The sequence below is a fragment of the Rhamphochromis sp. 'chilingali' genome (genome assembly GCF_963969265.1).
Source record: "Rhamphochromis sp. 'chilingali' genome assembly, chromosome: 10".
NCBI lineage: Eukaryota > Metazoa > Chordata > Actinopteri > Cichliformes > Cichlidae > Rhamphochromis > Rhamphochromis sp. 'chilingali'.
The window spans coordinates 30,238,100-30,264,279 of record NC_137937.1 but is presented as its reverse complement, the minus strand read 5'-3'; the positions used below and the strand labels follow the sequence as shown (position 1 = coordinate 30,264,279).

Sequence of the window (26,180 nt, the reverse complement as noted above, 5' to 3'; positions counted from 1 at the left end):
ATGCAAGAGAGAACAGAAAACAACATAAGACGACACTGATGAGGACTGCGAAACATTTGGTGGTTTTGCTTTAGTTCTGCTACATAACCGTGCATAAGTAAATAACAGAATAAGCCACAGAACTATCCTGCACTGTCACACTGAGTTACAATGGCCAGGCTCATTGGAATGCAGAAAGTGCACAACTGTGTTCAGTGTGTATATGTGTATAATTTGTGAGCATCAGGGCCAAATTCAACATTTAATTGTGGCTAATTGTATAACAAGCTAGCAGGGGAGGCTTATATATGAGGAACGGGGATAGTGTTTACATCACCGGAGTACTTATGGCTGTAATGTGAAGTGCCGAATTACACTGCACTTGACATAATGAGTTCTTTCAACTGTCTTTTTCTGGACTTTGTAAAAAGCAGTGAATACATTGCTTGTGGAATTTCTTTTTTTTTTACATACTCAAATACTGTATGATGAGTAAATGACCCACTGCAGTCAGTTTCTTAACTTTACTATAGGGATGAATATAGACTTCAGTAAGCAGAAAGGGTTCTTTTGGTGTTAGAGCTTATAATATCAACCAGCTTAGTTACAATTGAAGGGGAAGAGATGGGTTGCACTTTTAGTGATGAAGCAAGCAAGAGAATACCTGTATATTGGTGTGTCCCAGGTCCCGCCCGATTACGATTCGTCCATCTATTAATCTGGCAATGCGAGGCTCTTCTATCTGCAGAATACAGAAACAGGAGGCAGTCAAAGGATACATTATTTATTGTTTAGAAAGAATTACAATAATAATATACTATTGGGTGCATCTCTTAATTTTTGAATTCAGGTGTTTTCAGTCCTATTCCAGTGTGATACTCTGATACAATTTACTGCTATACCAAGTCAATTTGTGAAATTTCTGTCCTCCTAGATATACCACAATCAACTGTAAGTGATATTATTACCAAGTGGCAGCTCAGGTACAAAGTGGCAGACCATGTAAAATTACAGAGTAGGGCTCCTGAGTGCTGAGATGCATAGTGTGTAAAAGCTCTGCTGACTCAGTAACTGCAGAGGTCGCAACCTTCTTAACATCAGCAGAAAAAGCGTGTGTTGGGAGCTTCATGCCATGGGTTTCCATGGCAGAGAAGCTCCTGTAGGTGCTATAGTTGTTCACACAGTTCATCTGTAAATGCAAAAAATCAGGACGTATGTTTTGCACTGTCTATATATTAAGCCACTTTACAAGTACTTATTAGAAAGTGTCACTGCCCATAGCTGTGAGCAAATAATTTATATCTCAAAATGTTAAACTATTCCTTTTGTGAAGAAGCCATGATCTGCAAGTGAATAGAAGGGTACTGTTTGTGAGCATTTGTGTATACCCACCTTTAATTGGTCCAAGACCAAATGAGTGATATCAACTTGCCAGTCAGCACCCAGCATGTAAACCATCTCTCCACCTGGGTCAGAAGGTTCTGCGACAAAATGAGTGAGGACCCGCACCAAAGCATACTGGTACTGAAAGGTTAGAACAAGGCCAAATTCAGACTCTGATGCTAAAGTGCACAACAGACTCTTACTTCAATGCTTGTGATTAAACAAAAACATGGCACAGAAGTACAACTCAGTATCAATAACTCAGTATTTAGGCAGATATTATTCAGATTAAACTGCCTTTAAAAGAGTTGTGATCACTCAGAAACAATACTGATTTACAATCAAATGATACCTGTAGGGTGCAGCCTTTGCCCTTTCTGTCATCGTCCTCATCATCTTCACTGTCTCTGGTGGGTCTGAAAAGAAAATAGATAAATAAGGAAGAAAGAAATAAAATGAAGGGATGGTGAGATTATCCAGTAATTAAATGTCCCCTTTCCTCTCTCCTCTCAGCTCCAGCTGATGTACTGAATAATCTCATCTTCAGGTTACACTTTAAGCCAAATAAAGGACACTTGAGTCTCTAATCTACATTTAACACATTTAAACATTTTACTTGAACATTAAGCACTTGTAATAAGACTAGGATGGTCAAAATATTTTAAACGTAACTGGTCAATTTTCTATTCTTGTGTAATACTATCTGTTGGGCAGCAGTAGATCCAAACTATAGAAATGAGTCTTTGCAACGTTATAAACAACATCAAAAATCTTTTACATTATAAGAATTACATTAAAATGAAATGGAACAACATATGTAAAAATCACTATAACTAGGGGATTTAATAGAGTCTTGAGCAGAACTACATTTGCAACACTACTGAGTCAAAACAGAATTATTGTTTGACTCAGTTTAACTTGGATTCTTTAAACCACCTTTAATTGGTCCAAGACCATTCTTCTGCTTTCATATGGTACCAAAAAGTAAAAAAAACAACTAACTAAATCATTATATTTGTATTTAAAAATATTGGTCAATGTATTTTGTGTTGTTAATCTAGTAAGCAGCAATCTACTAATAAATAGACTTGCAGCTAAGACAGCTGCATGTCTTTCTTCTTAATTATTTCTTTCTTTTGCAGAATATAGAAAAATACAGTAGTCATTAATTAAATCAGATCTAATCTAATGAAATAAAACATAAGAAATATAAAATGTACTATGAATGTACTAATTTTTCAATGCTAAAAAACAAGAAGGCAACTTGTCTCGATTCGTCTCTAAATGAAAATGTATTTTTATCTCAGAAGGATGCAAATAAACACATTCTTTCTCCTTTGCCTGCCTCTGTGAAATCTATCATTGACCATATACAGGCACACATAGGATCATATAATCACATAAGAATATACACACAGAGGACTGCATCTGTGTCTTATATCTTTACAGTACCTATGAAACTCAGGTAATATTACAGGAATTTTCTTTCCATTACCCAGTGCCCCAGTTGCACATGTGTCTGTGTGAATGTCTCTACCTAATAGTGCTTGTGTCACTCTGTCAGATAGTGGTTTGGGGAGATGGAGGTGTGTTTGTGCACACGGCTTGGTGGCTGCGTGAGCAGAAATTGCCAAAATTGAAAAATAGGCCCAGCAGAACAAAATGGAAGGGTGGCAAGATGAGAAATAGGAATAAAACACACAAACACACATACCTGTCATACAAATACACAATCAGAGATAGAAGCACAAAAGTATAATGTTATTTAGAATCATTAAAAGCTCTGTAAATGATGAAAACTTCCAATGTAAACATTAATGCCAATGTAAGTTTTGGCAAGAAACACTCAATTTCTATTTTTAACATCCTGTTATGTGCTTTGTAACACTGGTAGGAATAAACAATATTGTCAGTCTGCAACTTAAAAGTGATACACCTTTGGTTCAGCTTTGAGAGAATTTGGAAAATATGGCATTGTAAGCTGTAGTGTGTGTATATATATATATATATATACACACCAAAATGAAAGACAAAATAAAATTTCTCAGAGAAGAGTAGGAAATACAACTCAACAAATGCCTGTACCATGAATTTTTGTGACTTCAAAAACTAGCAGTTCCTCACAGTTCACTGCTCGATTCTAACAGAAATTGCAGGTGTTTGTGTTTCCCTTCTGAATAGTCTTAAAATGTGTTTCTTACCAAAGAAAAAAAAGTCTTTGTAGCATAAATGAAAATGGTGTACGTAAAATGCTCTACATTTTGACAAAATTATGCTAATGCCTACACCTTCTACCGTGTGTTACACTCCCCCATTCCCTCAAGGTCAGACAGGCAAATTACCTCTTGTTAGTGATGATTGGCACCCTCCAGCCCTTGACCTGGCTGAGCTCAGTATCTGACAGATCTATCTGAAGCGGTAGCTTGGGCACCCAGACGGTGAGCTGAAGCTGAGCAGATAGGTGCAGGTATGAGAACTTGATGGTCAAAGACTGCCGACCACGCATTTCTTTGCCATTCACCAAAACCTTGTCACAGTTTGGAGAAACCTAAAAATAAATGTATAAATAAAAAAGAGGGAAAAAACAGTTTGATTGAGACTGGGAAAAACGTGCATGCATGTGTGACATTTTAAACAGAAATCAAATGAGTTGCATGAGTTTTTTCCACAGAAACAGATGCAGCTTCTGTTGTGTATTGCTCAAGCACAGCCTAAAGCAAGTTTTCACAATAATTATAGTGTTGCATCCAGTAAGATATTTGTCACTGATTTATAACAAGTTTATTAATCTTGTAAAGCACTTTGCAAAACTGTTCTGTAATGTGCCCTGAAAGAAAAGGTTAATAATGTACTTCTTCCTGTTGCATTAGTGGCATTTCAGGTTTGTGAATTTTCTCTTGTTATATCCGCCAACGTGAAGCAACATATTAACATTTAACAGCCTCGAATCAGTAAATCGCAGTCATTTTAAGACATTAGCACAATTTCACTGAATACATAAGATGACCAACAAGAATACTGTGAACCAGAATACCAGTGGGTTTAGCAAAATGCATGATTTCTTTTTTTTTGTTTTTAAAAAAACAGTCTAAAGCTTTTTAACACTCTATAGTACATATTTGTTTTTTTGAAATTTAATGTTGCAACACAACACCTTCTAATACGGTGATGAGTGAAAAGGGGGTTTGAACTTTGACCTCTGGGTAGAGCAGTCTTTTTAGGAACCAAAACTGCATGGGACATAGCGCTAACAACTGGTAGGAATAATGTTTGTTTCTATACATATTTAAAATGAAACAACTTCATTTATAAAATAGGTTTATGGATTTCTGAAGAAGAATCGATTTTTAAATATAGATTTTAATTTCATTTGGTTACGCAAACACTTTTTTTTTATTTGTTCCCAAAGGACAACATTATGCAGTTCAACCATCTTTCTTATTGCATTAATGCTAAAGCAGTTGTTGTCCTGATTAATGCTTGTTTTAAGTGAGTGTTGGGATATACACTTTTAGCAAACCATCCAGTATATGACCCCATATGAACTGACTGGAAAGGGACATAAGGCAATGGAAAATCCTACAATGTATTCTGTTTAATTTTAATCTTTTTCAGTGTTTTGATTAATCAATGTGCATTTTTTTACCAGCAATGTCTTTGTCAAAAGATAGAAATAATCAGTCAGATTTGAACAGAAAGTTACAGTTTGCTAAAATACTGCATTGGCCGTATTTGCATATTTATAGCTCTTTATATAATACCTAAACTAGGGATCTGTATAACATATTGCAAATGTGCATGGATAGCCAACAAAGGAACCAAATAGAGTTATAAGGTGAGAAAAGGGAAACAAAGAAAGCAATTCTTCTCCTAGTGACAGCAGAGAATTATGTGTTCAAGTACCTTAAAAATTGGAACAAAAGTTCAGCAGCTATGAAATAAAAGCAAGGGCAGTTACAATTTCCAAACTGGCATAAAGTCAGTCTAATATTATTTATTTATGACTGCTTTAGAAAAAAATATATTGAGAAAATTGCAATATTCAGAAAATGTAATATGTGTAAATATTTAATCATCAGTTGGTGCAAAACTGTGTTAAGTAGACTTTCTCACTATTTTTTCCTGCCCCACCTATTCTTATTTCTGCATCTTTATATAATTCTATGGCCATTAATCCATTCCTGAGAAGTTTATAACTTCTCCACCCTCTCTGTCTCTACACTACACTTCTCATCCCTCCTCCCACCCTTTCTTTCATCTCCCAGTGCCTCAAATGTTCTGTGCTCCCCACCCATTCCTATTTAACCCTAAAGCATATGAACATCCATTTCCTGTTATCTGACGTCTTCACCCTTTTTTGTTTTTACACCCCAGTCTTCTTCCTTTTCTAAATCTGCCAACTTCTGTTTATTAGGTTTTCCACTCAGCTGCACCTCATATTCAATCCCCGTGTTGTAGAAATTAGTGTATCAGACATCACTGCTTACAGATGACTTATTTAAAAGCTCACACCACCCACACTACAGTTTGTTTTTTAAAATCTTTAACTGTAAACAACTTGGCCTATTGGGCTGTACACCATTAAGGTGAACTCAATTCGTTTAAATATTCATTTTATCTCTTTACAACCTGTTACTGTTAAGAATGATTTAGTTATTGCAATACGACAATGAAAGACAATGGAAATGTTAAATAGACATAGTAAAAACACCTACATCTTATCCCACTTTAATAAACATTTCCCAAAACTACAGTGTTTTTTGCAAAAATTCAAAAACCTTTTTTATACAAACTGCTACTGCTATTTGGGTTTTTCAGGAAGTTAAATCTACACTGAAAAAAAGGCCGTGTTGGATTTACTTGATTCAGTAGTGGACATTGGTTGCACACAAATTTTTTGCTTTGGCAGAAACTTAAACAATTGAGTTAGTTGTCTGCCTCTTATAACTCCAGTGATTTTCCTGCAGTTTGACATCTCGTGCGATCTTGTGAATTTCATGAGTTCAGCAACTAACCACTCTTACTAGATTGTATCATGTCATCTCAACAAGAACAAATTAAGTTGTTGAATTTCATACAGATTCTTCATGATTTAATTACATTCATAGAAACATGAAATTATTGTGTTTAAATTACAAGTTAGACTTTTTTAATGCAACAACCACCCAATTTACTTAGAGGCGGCTGCTCGATTTGACTGAGATGGATGCCTTCCTGAAACCACGATCCAAAGCGTGCGAGACTGAAATCCCGTGCGGTGTCGCAGTAAGTTATTGACTTACTTCACTCGAACATGATATGAACAATTTAATCTAGCCTCTCTGCATATCATGTAGTTTCTACACTATATAGTTACACTTAACTTTAAAGCACGAGGCACTTATGTTAAATACACGCAAGATGCTTACGTAAATCCAAGAGTTGGCCAATCCCTTTTTTTCAGTGTAGTCTATTTTGGGTACCGTTTCCAGACAGTGGTTTTTTTTGTCCTGTTTCTCTCCCCTTAAACCCAGCTGGTTGTGGCAGATGGCTACCCCTCCCCGAGCCTGGTTCTGTGATGGGTTTCTTCCCAGTAAAATTGAGTTTTTCCTTCCCACTGTCGCCAAGTGTTTGCTCAAAGATGGTTGTTCGATTGTTGGGGTTTTATATTTATTGTTATGCTCTTTACTTGCGCCTTGAGGTGACCGCTGTTGTTATGTGGTGTTATATAAATGAAACTGAATTGAAGATTAAATTAAAATCCAAAGAGAACCATCATCTGCGCATATCTCCTCATGTATGGTAAGTTCTCCTCTTAGTGAGATGAATAAAAAAGGGATACTGACTTCTTCCAACAGTTACTCAAAAGTCTGTGATTCAGTGCTCTTGCCTGATGAAGTTAACTATTTTAGTTATAACATCAAAAACATGGTTCATTTTTAGTACTGACTTACTGTACACAACACTTTATGACGTATAATACAGTGCAAAAATACCAGATTCAGTTCTGGGTTTACTGAAGTCACTTTATCTTCTATCCGCTACAAAAGTCAGACATTTTTCACTGTCAGATTTGGACAGCCATCGGTTGTAACACCTGCCAGTTTGCCCATTTCAGCCCAAGCCTATCAAAGCATGCAGTTACCTCCGTAAACAATTCACTCCCTGTCGTGGTCCTTTTCATTCAGCACGTTGCTGCCAGCTCCTCCGTAATCTCAAACTCTTTCATTATCCCATGTACAAAGATGAGTAACTAGGCTGTGTCACAGACATCACAGCTTTTGTCCACAGCCACGGAGAAAAAAAATCAAAATTGTCTGTTTTGTTTTTCAAGCTCCAGGGGCCCGTTCTTCGTACGTCGCTCACTACATCCAAGATCAAATGACACATCCAAGACCAAACCATCGCGCTAACCGTGAGCTCGCTAATCCGGTTCCCCGAACACACCTGTTGTTGACGATTAGTACAGCTGGACGCAGTAATGTGACATCACTGGGTGTCGTAAAAGGGGCTACGCATCGATAGTAGAAACATTGATCGGCAACCCGCTGATTGGTCGGCGAAAATGTCGAAGGGGCGCGCTCGGTATTTTCCGGCAGCAGAGCAAGAACTCTTGATTGAGGGATTTCAGGAGTTTCAGAGTTTAATTAAAACGCAAGGGAACACTGCAAAGGCTGCAAAAGCAAGGAGAGCGGGCTGGCAGGAAGTTGCTGACAAATTAAACTCGTAAGTAATTCAATAATAACAATAATAATGGAGTGGGTTTATATAGCGCTTTTCAAGGCACCCAAAGCGCATGACAATACCACTATTCAGTCACTTTATTATTTATTTATAGATTTATTATATTACACTATATTATCCAATATTATATTACATTATATTATATTGTTATATTATATCCCCTTTCACATTAGAGCCACAACAGGACCCACTAGAACATGGGAACAAGTAAAAGTGGAATATAAGAATATTCTACAGAATGGTAATATTTATCACTTATATTGCTTTTCGTCTCTTGGAAAGAGACCCTGAAATAATCTATTTGTTTATTCATAACAGCAACCAAGAAAAGGGCAGAGCAAAAAAAAGACAGGTGGTGGTCCTGCACCCCCTCGTCAACAAGTTGGTTAAGTGAATAATACCCTCACGGGAATATCGATATCTCTCAATGAGCACACTGTCGCGCTGAGCTAAAGGATCCTGTCTGTCCCGCAATATACGCTGGATTCTGAGGACTCTCCTTATCAATCTTGCACCTTCCGCAATGGGTTTCTCGCGTAAACGGACAGGACATGGCTGCGACAGACTTCCCAAATCCACCTTCGCTTTTATAGCCATGGTCTCTCATCTTGATTACACGAAGTGATTTGCAATTACTACTCTGAAATATGAATTACATCTGTAATAATCACATACATGTAATAGAATGTTAATAGTACATTTCCCTTTTTTAGGAAATGACCTGTATGTATCTGTGTGACATCAATAAAAGGATCAAGTGCTGCATTATCTTTAGTTACATTGATGTTATTTATTTATGGTGAAACAGTGGTGGAATATCGCTGTTGCTTTCGTATAAATGAAGCGGACATACCTGCGTGGCCGCGATCTAATCCTGTTTACATAAAGTAAACCTGCTCCCGAGCAGGTTTACGCTTACGGCTCTGTTGCTATGACAGCAAGTCCCGGATGAGTTTCGGGGAACCGAACGATCCAAGATCACGCGAAATCGTCAACAATCTAATCCAGCTAACTTACTTAGCGAGGTACGAAGAACAGGCCCCAGATCTTTGAAAATGTCCTCGATCCATTTTGTTATGGTTCGCCTGGAGAGGGGTTCATTCTCAAGTGCTTCTGTATATTAGCACGGTAGAGTGCACCAAATACTCTTTGTGGGAAATTACAAAGCTGGTCTTGACTGCTCTAACCATGTTTAAAGCTTCATAAAAGGTTTTTGTTGCTTTTGTAGCTTTGCTAGCAAATCTACCTTTCTGGTCTATTTCTCTATGGGTGTTTGTTCTTATAATGGTGATTCATACTGTGACCCTTTAGCATATGGAGGACAATATAAGCTTATAAATTTGCTCTCTACAAACAAAGAAAACTGTTTTCATTCTGACTTTAAAAAAATAAACTCTCAGAAGTGCACGTTTATGTTATTTTAATTTCCCATTGAGCTCTCATGCGTCTGTTTGGGACAATGCCCCTGTCTAGCCTAAATAGATAGATGTTAATGAATTGTAAGTGCATAATGTAAGCTCAAACTGAATGCCAGTTCAAAGAGGAATGGTCTGACCAATAACTACTGAGTACTTAAGATGATAATATATTGGGGTGAGTGAAGCAGGTGAGTAAGTGACGGACAAGGTAAGCGACTCATGTTGTAACTGACGTCAGACGCCGGAGATTTTGGCGGAAAATTAAAGCAAATGGTAGTTTAGATTTGAACAAATTCATTTAAGCTTCAGCATTACCAAATACACTTATCAATTGTCTTATAACTAACACTATTTGTCTAAATAATCTCCAACACCCTGGAGAACAACGAGGAGAGTTTAGAGACTCTCCAAGATTATATTGATCAGTGCTTTCAGGATCTCGTGATGAAGAAGACCCCGTGTGCAGCTTCCCCGGCCAAACCTGAGACGCCGTCGTCGAAAAGACAACGCCAGGCAGATTCCCCCGGCTCAACATCGCCAGCCGGCAAAGATATTGCCGACATATTGGAGTCAATCGACAAGCGATTGTCCAGTTTCGACGCAAGGCTGTCCTTGATGGAGATTCTTCACCGAGAATTTAAATGCTTGCGAGAATCCCTGGAGTACAGCCAGCAGCAGGTGGAAACGCTTGCTGCTGAAAATGCCACGCTAAGGGAGTCGGTGAAATGTCTCACAGATAATGTTACCCAGCTCAATAGAGAAAATAAAAAAATAAAAGAAACAGTTATCGATCTACAAGCTCGTAGCATGCGTGATAATCTGGTATTTTCTGGTATTCCAGAAGCCGCTGGAGAGGACGCGGAGACCACGGTAAAAAGCTTCATCAAAACCCACCTGAAGCTGCCGGAGGACACTGTGAAGAACATCGTCTTCGATCGGGTACATCGCCTCGGCCCCATTCGGGCTACGGCCGGGAGACCACGTCCTATCGTGGCCAAATTCGGCCACTTCAAACAAAAGCAACATGTGAAAAGCCGCGGCAGGGAATTAAAAGGAACGGACTTCAGCGTGAACGACCAGTTCCCCAAAGAGATCTTGGAACGACGCAGGGTCCTCTTCCCAATCCGACGCGGCTTCATCCAGAAGGGCTCCCGCGCTGTCATCGCTGTGGACCGGCTGTACGTGGACGGACAGCTCCACCGCGACCCCAACATCACTCCGTGGCTGTATTAACCTCACACCAGATAAGAATCAGCTGCACCATTTCCCTATCCACTCACACTAACTTGCATTAACATCTGTTTAACTTACCAGTATCAAATCGCATCTTAAAGTGTGATTTCATAGCAGAATTAACACCGTCACTCTCCGTCAGTGATTTAATTGGAATGTTTACGTTTTGTTTCTGTTTTTTTTTTTCTTCTCGTTTTTTTTTTTTCTCCTCTCTTTTCCCCTCTTGGTTGTATGCTGCTCACCCCTGTCCTTGGTTTCTTTCTTTATTCCTTTCACTGCCTCGATCACCTGCTTCGACACTCATCCACAAACATCCTTTATTTCGACACATACGCACCATGCGCTCAACGGCAGCACATTTACATCAGTCAGACAGCGCACACAGTCATATAAGATACACACACACTTAAGCCAAGCCTACTCATATTAGTAACTATGCATACACAAAGTCAGACTCAGGGAGCATCTCGCCACACATTTTTTCTCTCTCTCCTTCTCTTTATTTATGAACAAGTGACGTATTCTCTCCACCTGTCTAAGCGACGCACACAGCATACATCCCTAGTTATACACAAACATCTATGGGTACACTGAGGTTCATTACATGGAATATAAATGGAGCTGGCTCCAGAGAAAAGAGGTTAAAAATATTTAACCAACTCAAAAAACTACAGGCGGATGTTGTCCTGTTGCAAGAGACCCACAGACCTCTTAGAGGTTCGAATGAACTTAAAACACCTGAGTTTCCCAATGTGTTCTCAGCTTGTTATAATTCTAGACAAAGGGGAGCAGCAATTTTAATACATAAAAATATTAATTTCACAGTACTCGATACAGTTATAGATCCAGAGGGTAGATTCTTAATCATTAAACTATCTATACGTGATAAAAAGCTATGTATTGCAAGTGTATATGGTCCAAATGTTGATGATCCCTCATTCTTTCACGTTTTTTTCAGTGCACTCTCTGAACACTTAGATGGCACACTTGTTCTTGGAGGTGACCTCAACCTTGGACTAAATGAAGACATGGATAGGCTCAATACAGCGGGAACTCAGCGTAATTGGCAGTCCACAAATATAATCAAACAGTATATGAGCGACTTTGGTCTTTGCGATGCATGGCGCTCCCTTCACCCCACCAGTAAGGAATATACTTTTTTCTCACATGTCCATCACTCCTACTCTCGTCTGGATTATTTTTTGGTCAGCAGCTCACTGCTGAACGACATTTCAGACACTGAGATTCACCCTATAGCTGTCAGCGATCATGGTCCTGTATCTTTAACACTAATGCACAAGAATAATACTACGCCAAGAAAAAACTGGAGATTTAATATATCACTACTTAAAGATGAAGACTTTATTAAATATTTTAAAAAAGAGTGGACTTCATATTTGGACTATAATGACACTCCCGAAACATCAGCTTCTGTTCTATGGGAAGCAGGGAAAGCTGTGATGAGAGGTAAAATAATTTCTTTCTCATCACATAAAAAGAAAAAAGAAAACAAAAATATTCAGGAATTAGAAAAAAACATCAAATCACTAGAAGAAGCCTACGCGTCCCACCAAGATCAGGAAACATTGAACAAAATACGCAAAACAAAACTAGAATTAAATGAGATAATTGATAAAAAAACAAAATTCTTAGTACAAAGACTACGCCTACAAAATTACGAACATGGTAATAAATCCGGTCAATTTCTAGCAAACCAGCTAAAAATAAATAAAGAAAAAACAACTATATGTGCTGTTCAAGATTCATCTGGGAACACATTATATGAACCGATACAAATAAACAACATTTTCAGGGATTTCTATAAAACGTTGTATTCACCACAAATAAACCCATCTAAAAAAGAAATTGATCAGTTTTTGGACAACATAACTCTTCCAAAATTATTGGACACTCAAGCAATGGCACTGGATTCACCACTGACACCAGGTGAACTCCAGGAAGCCCTGATAAGTATGCACAATAATAAGGCTCCAGGTCCAGATGGCTTTCCTGCAGAATTCTACAAAGAATTCTGGTCGATTCTAGCACCAGTTTTCTACAGAACGTTGTTGGAAATTAAAGAAAAGGGCAGACTTCCATCAAATATGAATTCTGCAAACATTAATCTCCTGCTAAAACCAGGCAAAGACCCTGTATATCCCTCAAGCTATCGTCCAATATCCCTTATAAATGTAGACCATAAAATAATCTGCAAAGCTCTCTCAAAGAGACTGGAGAAAATAACCCCCCTCTTAATTCATCCTGACCAAACTGGTTTCATAAAAGGTAGGCACTCATCAACAAATACACGTAGATTACTTAATTTGATAGACTACTCATACAGTAAAAACCTAGAAACTACAATATTCTCTTTAGATGCAGAAAAAGCATTTGACAGAGTTAACTGGAAATTTCTATTTGCAACTTTACACAAATTTGGTTTTGGATCCTCTTTCATAAACTGGTTAAAAATATTATATAATTCCCCAACAGCTTGTGTTAGAACAAATGACCAGACATCCTCCAGCTTCTGTCTCTTGAGGGGCACCAGGCAGAGATGCCCACTCTCCCCTTCACTATTTGCAATTTTTATTGAACCACTAGCAGCAGCAATTAGACAGAATTCAGTAATTAAGGGCATAAAATGCAAGAACGTGGAACATAAAATCAGCCTTTATGCGGATGATGTGTTACTCTTTCTCCAAAATTCACAAACCAATATCTCTGGGGTGATTGAATTGATAAACTCTTTTGCAAGAATATCAGATTACTCAATTAACTGGTCAAAATCTACAGTCCTACCGATTAATTGCTCCTTCCATAATTCCTCTTCTACACCACTGCAATCGGGAAATATAAAATATTTAGGTATTAATGTTTCTCCCAAGCTTGCAGATCTAACTAAATTAAACCATATCCCACTTTTAAAGAAGGTAGAAGATGATCTGGCTAGATGGAAATGTCTACCCATATTACTCATGGGAAGGGTTGCCGCTATAAAAATGATGGTCTTACCAAAAATAAATTATTTATTCTCAATGATCCCAACTAAACCGCCACAAGATTGGTTCAGATCTCTAGATTCATGTATGTCCAAATTCCTTTGGAAAAATAAACCCCCACGTATAAGCTTAAAAACACTACAAAAGACCAAGGATAAAGGAGGACTAGAACTGCCTAACTTTCAGCACTACTTCTTAGCCAACAGGCTTCAGTTTATCTCAGGATGGCTAAAACACACCCTCTTAGATGAACCTTGGCTAGATGTAGAACAAGCACTCTGCAATAATCTAGAGATCTCAGACCTACCATTTATCAGCTCAAACATCCAACGACATGAATGCTTTAAAAAGCATCAACATCAGCTCTTCTCTGACAGCATGGTGGGAGTTTCTAAAATTGACGGCGTCTTCATTAATCCCATGCAAACGTACACCTATCTGGAACAACCCTGACATATTACAAAACAATAATATGATAAACTTTTCAGATTGGAGTGGTAAAGGAATCAAATATTTAGAACATATACTAGAAGGAACAGAATTTGTTTCATTTGACGGACTAGTTACACAATATGGGATCAACAAGAAAAGATTTTTAGAATATCAACAAATTAAATCCATAGTAAAAAAAGAAATTTAAACCGGGTCAAGTTGAACTACAAACACCACCAAGTGTGGTTCAATTTCTTACTCTTAAACCCCCCAAATTACTATCCAAAATATACAGAATGCTTTCTAAAACACATGAATCAATATCACTTCCTATTGCAAAATGGGAAGCGGATTTATCAGTTAACTTAGACCTAAACTTCTGGTCTCAGATTTGCTTAAAAACCTTTCATCTAATTAGAAATCCCAGTCTTCAATTAATTCAATACAAAATATTACATAGAGTGCACTATACAGGTCATCGGATGTTCAAGATGGGCTTTACGTCTACCAACAACTGCTCACACTGCCAAACCAATTCACCGGACAATTATATCCACGCTCTTTGGTTCTGTCCACCAGTTCAGAAGTTTTGGCGCGAGATATGTGAAGACTTATCGAAGTGTCTGAAATGTAACATTCCAACTTCCCCCTTAGTGTGTTTGTTGGGCAGCTTAGATAATGTCACTTCAGAAAAGAATATAGCCCATATGGTTTTCACTGCCCTATGTATAGCCAAGAAAACAGTCCTCATGAACTGGAAAAATAAAAATAATCTTAATTCTAACCAATATAGAAATTATCTATTAGATTACATTAGTCTTGATACAGCCTCTGCCACCACATCAGATCAATTGCTCTGGGCTCCTTTGATCAGCTCCATCACCTAGTGGGGGTGGGGGGTCATAGTTTGGTCCCGCCTTCACTGTTGTGATTGGTGTGGGGGTAGGGACAGGCTTAGGGCGTCGGGGGGTTCCCCGGAGGCATCTTCCTTGGGGGGCTCAACCCGGGGTAGCGGTCATGTCCGGTTAGGGGCTCTGTTGGCTCTCAGGTGACTGTTTCCTCGCGGCTGCGTGCAGCGGGGCTAGGGGAGGGTCTGTGCTGACGGACGTGGGTTACTGACCTGGTAGCCTGGCTGCCCCTGGGTGGGTCCGGGATGGGCGTGAGGTTCTGGGGGCGCTCCGTCTCTGGGCTGGGACCCGGACCGGGCCTCGGGGGCTTGGGTCCTGGTTGGTGTGTTGCCGGGGTTGTGGGCGGGTGGGTGCATGGGGGCCCAGCCCTGGAGCAGGGTGCCGCCGGTGCATCGAGCCACCTGGGGGGCTCTTCAACTGGTGGGGGAGATTGTCACATCTTGCAGGAGCTTTCCTCTCCTCAGGAGCTCCCTCTGCAGGAGGGGGAGATACAGGAGAGGTGGAGGAAGATCTCAGCCTGGGTGTTTATTGTCTTATGTAGTCTGGAAGATGAGTGGATGGTGGGGTGGGTGCAGTTTTCTCTGTGGTGGGGTTGGGTGGACTGTCCCGGGCTCTGTGGGGCCGAGCGGCGCTGCTGCACTGGGCCCCGGTCTGGATGGGCCTGGGCCCCCTTTCCCTGGCGGGTCGCGGAGTGTGGGGGTGCCTACTGGGGTCAGCGGGGGAGCTGGCCCCAGGGAGGGGTCACTTGCCCCTCCCTTCCTTCCCTCCCCATCTCCAGCTGCCTCCCTCTTCCCGCTCCACCACAACCACCCACACATGCAGGGCCATGGAGTAGGGGTATGTCACCAGGGTGCAGAGGAGGCTACCCCCCCCCCCCCCCCCCCCCCCCTCTGTCCCCTTCTGGCTGCCTCTGCCTCAATTTTATCCCACAACTTAGACATTCACATTACTCACACTCTCATTACACATACATATAGGATCTTGGGGGTGGGCACGATACACGGAGTCCAAAGTACCATCAGGGTGTACACCCCACCCCTGGCATCGTTGCCCACCTCTCAATTTTAAATACACATAGACATTGAGGGCTAGCAGGACGGACCATGCGCTTACCTGCTGCTCTCTGGCAGGTAGCTCCAAGCCCTCCTGGGTTTTAAATGCACCTTAAAACACACATGCATCAACACTACAATGAGCGGATGGAGGGAGGTTTGGAGTCTTCTCTCACCCCTATTCTCTGCGACCTGCTGGAGCAGGGGGGCTAGGAGGAGGAGTTGGCCGTCCGACTGCGGTCTGGAGTGTGGAGCCTTCCTGCTGCTGCGGAGTCGGGGCGGTCTGCCTCCCCCCACCGCAGGGAAAAGGGAAACACCACCTGGGTCTGGGTGCAGTTCCCCCCTCCAGGGGCGGGGGCACCTAGACCCGGTTTGTAGAGTACGCTTGGGGAGTGTGATCGTGTGTACAACGTCTCTTTATGTCTGTCTCCAGGTTGGTTGAGTGTGGAGTAAGTGCATATGAGAGCATGAGGGTGGGAATGGATGTTTGTATCTGTGTGTGCCTGTATATCTGTGTCTATATGTCAGGTTGGGTGTCAGGCGCCACCTCTCTGGGGACATCTCAGGCCCTCCAAGGTTTGGAGGCCTATCTCCCCCTACCACCACTTCCCCTGCCAGTGGCGGACCCCCTCAGACATCGGTGCGTTGGTGGTTCTTTGTGTCCGGGGATGGGCGTCCAGGTACACACCGGCTCACTCTTTGGCGGCCGCTTATCGGGGCCTGGAGCCTGGGGCTCGCTCGGGCCACTTCGGAGGTGGGGTGCCCCCGGCCTCTCGGCCTGGGGCTCGGTCACTCAGGCGCAGCTGGCTGCCGGCGGAGCTCACGGGCGCGTCACTGCAACTCCCCCTGGCTTCTGCTCCGCGGCTGCTGAGTGAGCCCTCATCTGGGACTCTCCTCAGCTCTTTCCGGGACAGTGGCGCAGCTGCCCCTCTGTTGGTCTTCCTTGGTCTCTTGTGTTCTGGGGGCCTCTGGATGTCTGGAGTTTTGATCTCCTCCACACCTGCTTCATGCCCTGGAGGACGGGGCTGTGGCCCCCCCACACCCTCTAGCAGATTATTACATGAAGGAACCTTTTAAAAAACAAAAAACAAGCTCGTCCATGCTCACAGGTGTACACACGGGTGATCACACCCACAAACTACACCCTTTTTGGCTCCTACCTCAAAGCACACTGTGTTCTGTTGTGCTGCACAATAATGTTTAACATTTAGTATTTACTGTCATATTCCCATATATCATTGTGATGTTGTTTATTCTATTACTCTTGTTCTCTTCTGCTTGCTTTCTTTTTTCTTTCTCAGCAGGTGACCCAGGTGATTGATATATGCATTTTTTTTCTCTGCCCGTTCTGTTGGTTTTTGTCTTTTGCCCTTCTCCCCCGTCCCTCTTCTCAGCTGTTTCTCTTTCCCTCTTTCTTTCCCCCAGTCAAGTCTGTCCCGTATTCAGTAAGTGAAAATAAAATAAACAATAAAAGGTAAAAAAAAATAAATAAATAAGATGATAATATATTAAATGAGTAGTCCCATTGTAAAACGGACTAGTTTTTGCTAGATGATGGATGTTTTTTTACTGTAGGCACTTGAATTTGGAACATGTTAGCAAATTAGCAAACGTTTATTATAGAGCAATCTTGGAACAACATTTCACTTTTCCTGATAAACACAAGAAACGCACACATGATCTAAACACAATTTTGTATGGTTCAATTTTTTGGGCTTCCCTATGAAAGACTTTGATCTGAAAAGAGGTTAACATTTTGTACATCAGAGCTAAACCATTTCTTCCCTATCTGCTCTCAACTTTTAATTTCTTTCAATTTAACTTCCTCCTGCTCCTGTAACATAAAAGAAAAGTTGCCCAACCCCTCTTCTCCTCACTTCCTCTTTTCAATTTCTATTTTTCTTCTCTCTCTTTAACTTTCTTTAAATCTCTTTCAACATCCAGCATTTCCCTTTCTTGACCTGCTCTTTTTCTTTTGTCTCCACTTCATCCTCCCCCCTCATCGTACCTCGTCTCCCTCTTCATCTTCCTCTCTCTCTGAAACCTGATTTACCGCTTGTTAACATCAAAGGGATGTTAGACTGTTGGTGCCTCAAACTATTTCTCCAAATCATTTTTATTTTCTAGGTGTAAATCAGTGTGAATACTGCACGGTTGCTGTGACAGGGTTTGGTTTCCAATGAAGGTATAAAACATCAGAAGTCAGGGGACATCACAATGGTGCTTCTTGAGCTACCACTAAAGTAATTGTTCATGTCTGTTATTTCTACCTTAGTTTTGCTGAATTATAGCTATGCAAAGTCTGGATACCCTGGGGGAATATGTAAGAAAAATCAAATTATAGTCCATTGAAAAAGTTTTTCAGATATAGCTCTGGAACTTTTAGGCTGAGAAACAGATGTGTTTTCAAGTTACTGTTTCTCATTTGAACAGAGAAAAATGAACTAGAATCTCTTCTTCAAAAAGGATGTTATATACTATGACATAGGTAAGAAGAATTAATTAACCTTTAATTACTTCTCTAATTATATCTTAATTATATATATTTTTTCATTACTTTAAGCTCTGTAGTGTTTACAGCAAAACAGTGGCATTATGAGGACACAAAAAAATCTCCAAGTGAATGCTAATGTTGCTTTATGTTCTTTTTCTGTATAAATCATTGACATGTTACAGTTTTTCCTCAGGTGTTCTTGGTCAGTTCTCTAATAACAGTTGATGAATTTAACAGTATCTGAAATCCATTAAAACTGTCTGCTACAAGTGGTTGTCATGAAGACCATTGTTAGCATTTTAAAATGTTTTAGAATAGGCAAATGACTACGTACAACTGTCCAATTTAAAGACTTGATATTTCTTTCTCTTACAGTAACAGACTGTGACTCTGATTATTGCAAACATATTGTAAAAAAAATATTTATAGAATTTGAGTACGACACAATCAGAAAAAAACTCAAGATAGAGAACCCTGATCTGGTTAACATTTAGTATTTGCAACAGTCTGGCAATGGAAAATATTTCTGCTGAAATCTAAAAAAATGGAACCTAGCCTGACTAGGATTTTGAATTGTTTGAGGTTGGGTTTCTTTTTAGGATTTACTCTTTTGGTAGCTTTGGTAGGCTGACCAGGAATCCAAGTCAGAGATTCAATAATGAATTTAATCTTTTGTAATGTTTTCAAGCCTCTGGTTTCTGTTTTTACCTTATTCCTGTTCTGAACAGTTTTAGCTTTTGTCTTTCCTCGTGTAGTGATTTCCAACTTTCCAATGTATCTTTGGTATTATGTTTTAGTATGAGTATCCTTCTGTTCTATTCTGAGTGTTTACAACCCTTAGATATACACATTACATCAGCACACGCACGCACACACACACACACACGCACGCACACACCTGCACACACCTACACACACACACACACACACACACACACACACACACACACACACACACACACACACAGTCCATAAAATAACTCATGTTCAGTTCTAGCCTGCACTATTCTTATCTATTTTAATGAATTTTAAATCAAACAATCAAGATGTGACTGATTTTGATCAAATTAATCTGAGAAACTAGAAATGTTTAATTTTGCTTTTATTACAGCCAGAAAAAATACTGCTTTGTTATTGATGACAACTTAAAACCCTAAAGTCAGGTGTCACCCAATCAATGAAAAAAAGAAAAACAATCAAGTGTAGTGGAAAAATTAGAGGAGGGACAGTTGGCCACCAATATAGTGCCAAAATACTTATATTCCAGAAGACATCCCAACTTTAAATGACATGTGTTGGCATTTACCTCAGATAAATATTAGCTACCCTCTTTTCCACGCTTAGTGAAATTCCTTCACATTACCTATTTGAGTCACCTAGAAAATTTTTATTTTTTCTAGTTTGTGTTTCTTCTACTGCAACTCCAGGGCACAGTGTAATTGAATTTTTTTTAATTTTCTACAGAACGAAACCCACATAGTGTAATATCCATAATAGTACTGCAATTACTTGCAACACTCAACTTAATTTAAAAACATTTCTGGAGATGACTTGTCATTGCTCATAGAGGCTGAGAGAATTCAAGGAACTGTTATAATGTATAAACCTTTACCTTTATAAGAGATTAATCAATAAATGTGTGATTTATAAAAATCAAAACTGAATTACTTGAACATCATAAAAAAGTCCTTTTCAAAAATAAAATGTTTGTTTTTTTGTCTTCCTGTGTTCTGCCTAATGCTTTGGGCAATCTGCTTCACTGCTTATTTTCCAAGAGCTTGATAGGATCATCAATACTTACCACATATAGTGAAAAAATGCAGTTGGTTATTTTTGGTGTGGTAACCAGAGGAGACTTCATATTTGACCTTTCAGTCGTGAAAGTGTTTCCAGCACAGTTGGGTTCATATAGTTGTTTTGGACAGTAAAACATTTTGGAACTTTGCCTCTGAACACTACAACACTCAATTTTAAATTGTGAATGAGTGAATATGTGATTAGAGTGCAGACTTACACTTTAAATTTAAAGGGTTTTACATGAAGTCTGCATTAACTGTTAATGAATTACAGTTGTATTTATATGTATTCTCTCTTTTTTTTATTTGGACAAACTAACATAATTTAAAATATAAAATAATATACTGTTTTGGATGACAATCCTTTGTAGTCAGTAACAATCAGAAGTTTAGAAACTAATGGATATCACAAAATACTGCATATGCTCCCTTGGGCTACTCTGCCATGCCTTTACTGTAACTGCCTTTAGTTGCTGATTGTTTGTGGGTCTCTCTGGCTTCAGTAACTGAAAAACATGCTCTATTAAGCTGAGATCAGGTTAGTGATTTGGCCATTAAAGAATATTCCATTTCTCTGCCTTGAAAAAATGTTTTCGATATGTTTTGGGCCATTATCCACTTGTACTATAAAACTCTGTCTTATCAGTTTTGAAGCATTTATTTAAATCTAGGCAAAGAGTATAGCCATGCAGATTTCAAAGTTCATCCTCTTACCTTTATAAGCAGTCACATCACATCAGTTCCACTAGCAGCCATAGATGCCCATGTAGTAACATTGCCTCCAATATAGTTTTTGGATAATGTGAAATGTTTTAAATTGTTTCTTCAAAATAAACTTTGACAATGTCTACACCCTGATGAGTGTACTTGAGTTGGCTAGTGTTGTGAAAGAGTATTTCTTAACTAAGGAAAGATCATCCACTTTATTTATCTTCTATGGTCTATCAGTTCTTTTAGTGTTGGCCTTCTCCAGTTCAATAGCACCAGATTATTGAACTGTCCATTTCCGAGATGTTCCCTACCGCTCTGATAGGTTTATTTTAGTTTTTCCATCTACTGGCAGCTTGCTTTACTTGCACTTTGGCTTCACATTGAGAATTTCAATGAAACTATATGAAATGCAAGTTCAACATTTGATATCAACTCCATATATTTTATCTGCTTAATTTGTCACAGAATAATAATGGAACATGCATCACTTGTCCGAGAAAATGCTTGTCAGTTAATTAACTTTTGAGCATCTGATAATGGTTTTCTATGTTTAAAAGTGGCTATCAGTCCTTAATTATTTTTTGACCCACTAAGTTAAAGCTGAAAGTCTGCACTTTAATCACATGTTGTTGATTTTTTTTTTTAAATTCATAATCCACTGTGGTGATGTATAGAGGTAGAATTATAAAAATGTGTCATTGTCGAAAAACTCAAGTTTGCTTTTGAATGAACACAACGCAGAGTCTGCACCATTTCAATTCTTATTTTTTAATAGCTTAAGGTGGGGAAAGTAGTTCTTTTTATTTTTAAATTCAGTCTTGTGTTGGATCTAGAAAAGACTGCTGATATCAAGGAGGCATGCACAGACGCACACGCCTGGATACACACACACGCGTGCGCGCGCACACACACACACACACACACACACACACACACACACACACACACACACACACACACACACACACACACACACACACACATATAAGGCTGACCACAAACACAAAAAGATACAAACCTTTGACAGACTTAGAACAAGTGTATTGGTGTTTTTGCAAGTAAACAGCTGAGTTGGAGGTTTAAGGACACTGAAGAATGGATTTAATCTTTCTGTTTCTGGGAAAGACTCATAGATAGCACAGGATGAATCAGAGTAGGAATGAGAAGAAGAGCAAAGTGAGAATTTTTTCTTTTTGAAAAGCAGAGCGTTAAAAGAGAGCAAAGACAAAACTGAAGAAAATATATCTCACAGAAAGTAAACTGTATAGCTCAGCAGTTAGGAGATGTTGAAAACACAGGACAGGAAAAAAAATATTTTCACCTTCATCAAATGCCACAAACAATACCACATTTACCGTACAAATTTCCAAAGACACCTCCTGAAAACTTTTCTAAGTTCTCAGCAGCAGTTCAAACAAAAGCAGAGTTTAACTGTTCAAAGTAAGTTTGAGAAGCAGATGTGACTGAAACCTATTCATATCTTTACGATTTAATGGGAATGATAGACACAAACATGTTGACACACACACACGCACACACGCACACACGCACACAAAACCTAGTTCTCTGAAAATGTATCTTACTACACGTACATACTTTGACTAACAATGATCTGCCTGCAGTTAAAGTGGGACATTATGCATGCAGGAGCCTCTGACCTGCAGACCTCAGACTTGTTTCAAAGAAAATGACATGTTTTATGATTGGCTTTTGTATAGAGGTTAATTGATGGTCATGTCTCGATGTAATATGCATGCTTTTGTAACAGTTTCACTTACTGTGCACTTGCCAAATCACCTGCTGCTGATTTGGCATCATCCCCCAAAGAAATAATTGATTTGTAATGTATTTATTTTTTAAAGGTAAGACTTCTCTGAGAGGCACCTGTGGCTTTTTTTCTTGCATCACATTCATTTACTGACTGTTAACACTAGAGATTTGTCATTAAGCTTAATTCCTTGAAATAAATTTTTGTTATAAAAAATATTAATTTGACTTTTAATTATGTAAATTATTTCTTTTTTTGATTTCTTTTTTGCATGTTTGTTTTCAGTTTGAATCTCAACTGATTAATTAATTACATTCAAACATTCACTCACTTCATCATTATAAGTTTTTTGGGGTTATTTTTATTACTCAAGGACATGACAAATCTATTCATGACTATGATTAAGCTAACTTTCTGCTAATGTGTTACCTGGATTTTAACAGATGTTAAATTGACTGATTTATGCTACTGAAAACTGTAATTGTGAAAAATTGTGATTAGGAAATACAAGTTTCCACACTTGACCAGGTGAGGAGCCATAAAAGGTTAGTTTGATTTATAACATAAAAACAAAATGTCTTTGGAGAAAAAAAGTCACAAAAGTCTTATAATATCCTCCAACGAAACTCTAGGGTTGACGTTTGAAATTTGAAAGTATTTCAATTAGTGCTCTATGACACATTCAAACATGGCATAACTCAGATGTAATACATTTCACATTTTCTAAATGTATCAAACTTTTATCAGTGACCATGCTTTTTAAATAGGAAAGACATTTTTTCAGTCATTTATATATTAACTGATTCCAAGTTAGAGCTCAAAAGGGTAGCTGGATAGACTTAATTCAAAAAATGAACTGAAATGATAAGGTCTAGAGCAGCGATCCCCAACCGTTTTTGCGGCACGGACCGGTTTCATGCCCGACAATATTTTCACGGACCGGTCTTTAAGGTGTCGCGGATAAATACAACAAAATAAAACTAGTACCGGTACCGAAAAAAAGATTTATTCATAACACACGTGAAAAGACCCAGGAAAACCGAGTCAACGATAAAAACAATAACAAAATAACGCTCAAAACCGATAAAAACCCTGAAAACTATACATTTCACACCTGAGCCTCAATTCTCGCGGCCTGGTACCAAACGACTCACGGACCGGTACCGGTCCGAGGCCCGGGGGTTGGGGACCGCTGGTCTAGAGCACAGGTCTGGAGGGATAATTACAGGTTTTAATGACCTGCTGTAAGGTGTACCTTTTCTGGCATCCTAAAAACCCCAAAGCTGCTTTTTTTGGGTTATAATCAAGTATTTTGGAAACTTGAACCCCGCAAAAGAAAAAAAGATGTTTTTTTTTTCTGGTTTGTGGTGCAACATAAGTGAATACACAGAAATGGACTGAGCTTCTAGCTTATTACAACCCTCTTCCACTTGACTTTTTTCCTTTCTCGAAAACCTGCTTAGGAATCCCAAATCTCAACCACCCACTCACCCCAATTTACCAGCATTCTCCCCAGGCTAAGTCATTTATTTAAATCCATATTCATTTTCCTCCAAGCAAAGTGATCTGTCTGAATTTACAGTTAGTGCTCTCTCTGTCTTCTGTCTATCTCTTACTATGTAAGATTTTCTCTATTATTCTCTCTCAAATGTATATTTTCTCTCTGAAACCCCGTTCATCCATCTCTCTCACTCTCAGATTTCATCTTGCAATCATTTTCTCTGTGTGTTTCACACTCTCCCCCTTTTTTCTACCCATTTCTATTGTTCTCTGCCCCAAGCAATTCAATCCATCTGACTTTAAGAATCAGATCATCCAATCAGGGCCCACTCGGTAGACAGAGGCGGGCCCTGAGGGACAAACTAACCAACTCTCTGATGGGATTAGACATCCCACCTGTCCATCACTTTAGAAAACCCACACTAGGCCAATCGCCTCTTCACATAGTTTCATATAGTTGTCATTAAGACACAGGGCTCTGTTTTCTACACATCCATGCATGCATACAATGAGGTGAGTGCACCCATTAACATATAGGTCGATATTATTAAGCTTTGGCTTGGATATTAGACAGCTGATCGAGAAAGCAAATTAAAGGTGAGAAAATACACATAAACACAAAAGTTGTAATCTAATTACTGGAATTTGTAAAGGAAACCGGTAGAGAACAAGTACCTCAGTTTTTAAATGTTTATAGTTTGTTAGTGCATTCATCCACTGTGAGGCTCCAATTTAACTAAACTACTTTTATGTACTATATAGTAAAATGTCTTTTTGCTTTAAAACTTTCTTACCCACTTTCATCTTTTTGGTAGATGTTAAAGGGCTTAAAAAAGACATGCGGGTTGTCACACTCTGTGTTTTGTGGTTTTCATTTTCTCTTTTTTTCTGTTCTTCGGGAATGTTTGCAGACCCCATGTGAATTAATACTCTTATTAGCATAGGGATATAGGTCAACACTGCCCTGAATATGTCTGTTCATATGGCCTGATTGTGGCCTTGGTGTGTGTTTATGTGTGCATGCAAGACTAAGCTAGGTGTTTATTTAATCTTATTTATCTTTATTTTTAAAATCATAATTAAAGAAAGGTGGAAAATTTACCACCATATACTACATATATGAATGTATTTTTATAGATTCAAATTAACCTTAAATTAAACAATGATTAAATTACATAGGTTAATTAATAGGAAAAAATATTTTCTATACAGTATATACTATACTATAATACAAATTCACAGGAAACAATCAGTGGGGTGGGGATGGAGGGATGGGGGTAAGAGAGGGTCAACAAATAGTGATTCTCCACATGAATGTCATATCAGTTTGAATAAGTAGCTGATATGACATTCATGTGGATAAAATCACAGGTGCACATTCAGTGTGCATAACATGACTTGCAGTCATATACAAATGGCAGCTGCACTGGAATCTGTCTGGACATGGTTAAGGTGATGATGTTCAAAAGAAAACTGACCAAATTTTAATTTGTGTTGGCTTTTTTTGAACCAAACTTTATCTGGGTTCATCCCAGAGGCTGTTATCCCAGAACAGGTTGGAAGGAACTTGCTAGTGAACTGTTTCCAGCTTATTTGGACAACATGACACTAATCATGCTGGTGATTACCTGCTTGCACTGTGCCAGCTTTTGCTCTCAATTTTACACCACATGATTTAATAACATTTAGTGAATGAATCTGAAATGGATGTAAATATTAGTGGTGCAATGCTGAACAGACCAGAAGCCTGGCCTCTTTCATAGCTTTTTAACAGCTTGAGG

At 39.0% G+C, this 26,180-nt stretch overlaps 1 protein-coding gene across 1 annotated transcript in view; it reads right to left on the bottom strand.

Moving 5' to 3' along the window:
- The window catches only part of LOC308403984 (transmembrane protein 132C), a 310,199-nt gene that overhangs the window by 12,057 nt on the left and 271,962 nt on the right, over positions 1-26,180 (bottom strand). The window contains exons 7-10 of the mRNA XM_080893797.1: positions 3,705-3,910; positions 1,715-1,778; positions 1,372-1,503; positions 644-721 (exon numbers count right to left, since the gene is read on the bottom strand). Coding sequence (XP_080749923.1) covers positions 644-721; positions 1,372-1,503; positions 1,715-1,778; positions 3,705-3,910 — 480 coding nt within the window. The remainder of the gene's footprint in view (positions 1-643; positions 722-1,371; positions 1,504-1,714; positions 1,779-3,704; positions 3,911-26,180) is intronic.